This window comes from Gallinula chloropus (assembly GCF_964237585.1).
Source record: "Gallinula chloropus genome assembly, chromosome: 24".
Classification (NCBI taxonomy): domain Eukaryota; kingdom Metazoa; phylum Chordata; class Aves; order Gruiformes; family Rallidae; genus Gallinula; species Gallinula chloropus.
The window spans coordinates 5,386,587-5,392,586 of NC_140109.1; the positions used below are offsets into that span (position 1 = coordinate 5,386,587).

Consider the following 6,000-nt stretch of genomic DNA (forward strand, 5'->3'; position numbering starts at 1 on the left):
GTTCCTAGAAAGCAGAATTTCAATCAGCTAGTTCCAAAATTTAAAGGAAATCCTTATTTCTTTCCCAAAGCAGACTTGCAAAGACGTGGGGTTGGAAGCTCTAAAGTTCATCTTCAAGCATAACCTGATTTTTTTTAGAAATTCACCTCTAATTTCCATACCCCTTGCTTTTACTTCTCCATTTCATGCTGCCATTCTGGAACTTGGGTGCCCAAGTACTGCCACTACCTGCCCTTTGGTGTCAAGGGATCCTGGCAGCCCAGGCTTACAGTCCTGGGCAAAGGTGTTATTTTATACACTATAAAATGTGTGGCACAGGCATTTCTTGTCCCTACCCAAGCACAAGCTACCAGCTGTGCAATGGCTACGTGTTTCCGGTTCATTACCTCAAGTGCCTCAGGACCTGAAGTGCTTGAGGTTTACCTTAGAGGAATGTACAGCTGTGGTGGACAGATCAAACATCTCCAAAGTGAAGGCTTGACTCTGTAGTCCTCTCCAGCTGAAATGGAACATGAACTTGCAGCTTAAATTTTCAAACGGGATACACGGGGAGAAGCAGCACAGGAAACATCTGAAAATGCAGATATGCTCTGAAAATGACTCTGTAAAAATGGTATCGTGGCACAAATTCTTGCTGGGACTTTCTGATCTGATGCTCTTTTTGAAACTCGAAGGATGGTTTCTTTTTTTAACTACTGATGCAGCAAACCATCACCATGAGGTCTGAAACTCCAGCCGGGTTCAATCTCTCTCTTACGTCATCACCAGTAATAAAGATTCCACAGCTGGAGCTTTGCTGACAGTTGATAATGATGCATGAGACAGTATGAAATCCACATTGGCCTCCAATACCTCTGTTGCTTTTACAGCGGAGGTAGAGCTGTGTTCTTGTCAGCGGGGTGAACAAATGTGACTCAGAGTTACATGGCAGGCTGCTCTGTTTAAGTAATAACATTGTTTTTCAGAGTCGCTCTGCCGACTGTAAATACCACCATCCTCAGACTTTAAAATGCCATCTGCTGGGACTCAGTAACGCACTTGTGAAGGATAGTGTGACTTAGGCAGTGCTGATGTAATTATACAGCATTGCAGGCCCGAAGCTGTGAGGAGCATACCCTCTCAAAGGGATGGGTTTGCTTTTGGAAGCTTTCTTACAGAGGGAGAAAAGTCACAGTCAGATGTCATTAGTGTTGTTCCCAAGGATAGGTATAAGATTCAGGCAGGTGGGAGACAGACAAGGGAACCTTAAAGGACTTACCCTTCTGGAGGGTCAGGGATCATCCCTTCATGTGCCTTGAGCCTTGTTCATCTTGGCAAAATATATTTGCATCAGCTAATTAAATCCATTTGGTCGTGGAAGCGGCGGTTAATGCTTTGACTGGGCTACAGTGAGTGCTGGACTTGAGGCCTGTGTATAGTGTGACCATCCTTTGTGTTTTCCTGCCAGATCCCACCCTATGGACCCAGGACCATGTGCGCCAGTGGCTGGAATGGGCCATAAAGGAGTATGGATTAATGGACATTGACAGCACCATCTTCCAGAACATGGATGGCAAGGAGCTCTGCAAAATGAGCAAGGATGACTTCTTCCGAATCACCTCCCACTACAACACAGAAATGCTGTTGTCTCACCTCAATTACCTCAGGGACAGTAAGTATTGCCCTGACTCTCCTGAGCCCTCGCATGACATGCTGATAGGATAAAAGCTGCCATGGGTACTGAAGTTCTAGGGCTCTTCTTGCAGGATAAATAGGGTGGAGGGAAAAAAACAGACAAAGGCTAGCAGGCAGAGAGAGCAAACAAGGAAGAGAGGAATAACAAGTGGGTTGGAAAGTTAATTGTAACTTAGAAGGAGTTAGTGGTGCTATCAGGGAGGTGAAGAACTGAGAGGGACTCTTGAGAAGATTAGATAATCTTGCAGATAATAAAAACATCTGTGACTATATGATAAAAATGCAAAATTCGCTGTGGAGATTAAAGCAAACATTAACTGATGGGTTACGGGCAAATTATTGTGTAACTTTGCAGTGAGAGGGCTGTGCCCTTTCCCCTAAGGCTTCTGGTAAGGACCGCTTCAAAATAGGAGCCACAACTGGAGATTTTCTTTGTTCATGGAGGCCCAGATTTCTTGGAAAGAGGAGAAAAACCAAGACCAATTCCACAAATGTAAGCACGCTGAAGCAGGCACCATGCAGATGACCTGGCACTCAAGGAACGAGTCTGGCTGAACCTCTATATCCCACACTATAGTATATGATGGGTCCTATGCTCCTTTCTAACTGTATTTATTATGTTATTAATTATTATATTGAGCTGTATTAACCCCCTAAGACAGAAGCTGTGAGCAGTCTTCTGAACCCCTCTGCAAAAGCATTCCACAGCAGCCCAAACATGGTCACCTCATGATTAGCACAACCCTTTGAGGCTGGGAGTCTAGATCCAGACCTATCTAGGACTTCCTGCACACCCACAAGAACGTCCATAGCTTCCAAATATCTCCTCATCATCTATAAACTGGAGGCAAAAGCATTTCCTTTCTTCACAAAGGGGTGCTAAGGATAATCAGCCTGGAGAACTGGACCTAAATCCCACATGCTCCAAGATCCTTTCAAGTGAACCAGCTTTTATAGGAGTACTATTATTTGAGGATTGAAAAATCAGGAAAGAGAAAGAAAAAGTGTATTTTGCCCACTGGGAAATCAAACTGTGATGTCTCTGTCTGGCTGGTGCAATAAAGCAGGGAGACCGCCTTTATTTAGGGTGTTTCTTCAAAGCTCTTCAGTGCTGGTCTCTCCCTGCCTCTCCTAACATCAGTGGGAGTTTTACAGATTACAGTGGGACCAGAGTTAGGTCACAGATGGGTGCCTCTGTAAGCCCCACCTTCATTTTGTTTGAGATGATGAGCCAAAGGAATGATTCACACCAAATTGTTGGACTTGAAGAGGTTTTGTCCCTTGTGACTTCACAATAAAATAATTTCCCATCCAGAATAATCCCCATATTTCATCCAGTTTCATCAGCAAAGAGCTGCTGGTTCACAGGGTATTTCAGGATTATTACAGACGCTGCAGAGGTTCCTAACTAAGGTCTGCATGCAAAAGGACACACTTTCATGGGGAATCATAGCCCAGTTTTGGGAGGCCAGTGTTGCTTTGGCCAAACCTGCTGACTTTGGCTGGGCAAATCAGACACTTTGTCACTGGAAACAGTTTGGAATTCCCACAAGATAAATACTCAAGTGAGGCATTCGAATTGTCTCACTGATAGGACTTGAGAATGGAGAAAAAGAGATGAAGGAGGAGTTGGATGTTTTTTGAATCAAAGCATTGGGCTGAATTTGAAAAGTTTGGCAGAACAGTGGAATTCTTCTGTTGCTTTCACTCCAGGCAGCATCTCTGGTGATAGCCTCAAGTGTTGGGTATGCCATTTCTTGGGGTGTTCAGAGAGAGTATCAGAGTTTATTGCTTTCACAGCATAAACCTGAAAGACCTGGATTCAGTTGCTGCCTTTGCCATTTGCTGCCATCCATTTGTTCAGGAGCGAATTCCTGATTGAGGAGCTCTGCGGAGAAGGACCTGGGGGTCCTGTTAGATGACGGGTTGGCCATGAGCCAGCAGTGTGCCCCAGGGGCCAAGAAGCCAATGGGATCCTGGGGTGCATTAAAAGGAGCATGGCCAGCAGGTCACCAGGTTCCTCCCCCTCTACTCTGCCCTGGTCATGCCCCACCTGGAGCATTGTGTCCAGTTCTGGGCTCCCTGGGATAAAAAAGACTAATGTTTATAAATATCTGAAGTGTGGGACACAGGGGGACATGGGCAGCCTCTTCTCAGTGTCTGTGAGGACAGGACAAGGGGCGATGGCCTCAAGTTGGAGCACAGGGAGTTCCCCACCAATCTGCAGAAGAATTTCTTCACAGTGAGGGTGCCAGAACCCTGGGACAGGCTGCCCAGGGGGTGTGGAGTCTCCTTCTCTGGAGATATTCCAGACCCATCTGAACACCAACTTGTGTGACCTGTCCTAGGGACCCTGCTTTGGCAGAAGGGTTGGACTCTTGAGGTCCCTTCCAACCCTGACAATTCTGTTAATCTGTGAATTTGATTGATCCTACCTACCTTTACATACCTGGGGTCCCTGGTCACCCCAGTCTCCATTTACAGAAAAGAAGCAACAGGGCACATTGAAATTCAGGATAGAACTCCCTTAGTTCACACACTGCCCTTAAATGCCTGGAAGTAGGAGGAAGAAACCTTCTCCTCAGTTCCTCTGTGCCTCGGTTTTATTTCCTGTAATCCCATCTCCGTGTTGGGCTTGCTTGTTGAGATGGTGAATCCATGGAATGGGGATGGTGTCTCACATGTCTTGACACCCAGCCCAGAAGAGTCCTAAGGCTAGAACATTCTGCCAGGTGAATGCCTGCAGTGATCCCCGTGCTACGAAGCTGGTGCAAACCCCAAACTCCTTCACTGGCTTCAGACAAACGAGTTGTTCCAATTTTACTTGGATGCACACGGAAGGAAAACTCAATCCTGGTCCATCCCCAGCTTTAATGTTTATGAATTTCTCTCCCTGCTCAGCCCCTTGGGCTGTTCTAAGACGTCATGCAAGCGCTGTCCTTATTAAAGCAAGCTCCTGTCTGAGTGGAGGTCGGGCAGCCTCTGAAGAGCATTCCTTTCCATGCAGCTGTTCCTAGCGCTGCCTAATGACAGTCTGGTTTCTGGATTGCTGGGTAACTCCCTCATGGAGTAACGCCTTCGAAAGGAGCTTATTGTTTTTCCAGACTGATTTCCAGCGGATGTTTAGTGCCGAGCCTCTGAGCTCAGCGCCGTGGGGAGATGGTTCTTTTTTATTTTTTTTATTATTTTTTTTTTTTCCCCTTCAGGAATTTTCTCCCTTTGTAAGGTCAGTTGTTTCAGAGGCATCCAGCTCTGCTCCTGCTTAGGGTGGACAATATGTGATGGTAACAAAACACAGTAGGACTTTGGGGAATTGCAGATCCACAGGCTAGGTTACTCTCTTGAAACATCTTTGTCCTCTCAGGATGTTAAGCTGGGTATGTTCTGACCAGTGCATCCCCAGCTTTGGTGTTTCTTTTCCAAGAAACAAAGCTGATCCGAACTTTCTGAGCCTGCTTGCTAGCCAGGCAAGGACATCCCCGAAAATGAGTTTCCTCAGAAGGTTTTCAATAGTTTACACTCCTGATCAGGGCAAAAGCATCCTTAAAACCACCTGTGAGATGCGTTATTTTGGCACATCGGATAACAACAAAAGCTCAATCTTAATTTTGGAGGTAGTTTCAGGTGAGCTATTTAATAAAGCTCAGACTAAACCAAACTCCTATCACAGCACCTTTAGTCTTCAGGCAAAACTTAGGCCTGGATCAGCATTGTGCAGTTTCCTGCTGCCATAACTGATTGAAGCAGTCAGGAATTCAGGCGCTCCGATCTTGAGGGGATTTCAGACTTGCAGAACCCAGTTCTGCAGCACGCTCTGTACTTTGGAGTCTCTTAAACAGCTCCCCCCTCGCCCCCCTCATTTTTTTTGGGGGGGAAAATGACTCTCCACTCCCCCCAGACAAACATCTTTAGGTGTTTCTTCCAGTTTCCTCTCCAAAACTCTGAAGCCATTCCCTGGCTTTTTCTTCTTCTCATTCATCCCCTTTAGACTCCAGACTGACCCACCGCTGTGCCGGTATCTTTTTCAATCACAATTTGCCTGGTGAATCTTTTCCAGCCAACCAGTGGGCAGTGGGAAAGGAGATTTGACTGGTTTCATGCTCTGTTTGAGATGTAGATCAAATGCCTGAACCCCTCGTCCTTTTCCTCTCTCCTTATGGGGGGTTGGTTGTGTGTGGTGTGCCCGAATGAAAAGAGCCTGAAGGGGAAAGAATGAGGCTGTGGTGAGAAGCAGAAGCGGAAAACTGCTCTGTGGTTTCGAGCCCTACATTAATGCCAAACAAAACTACACTGCTAAATGCACCAGAACCCTGATTCTAGATGTGG

General features: G+C 46.1%; 1 protein-coding gene across 1 annotated transcript in view; it reads left to right on the forward strand.

Moving 5' to 3' along the window:
* Positions 1-6,000, forward strand: part of FLI1 (Fli-1 proto-oncogene, ETS transcription factor) — a gene marked incomplete at both ends in the record, with an annotated part of 83,412 nt that overhangs the window by 57,850 nt on the left and 19,562 nt on the right. Inside the window, 1 exon segment of the mRNA XM_084274820.1 lies at positions 1,448-1,651. Within this exon segment, the coding sequence (XP_084130946.1) occupies positions 1,448-1,651 (204 nt within the window).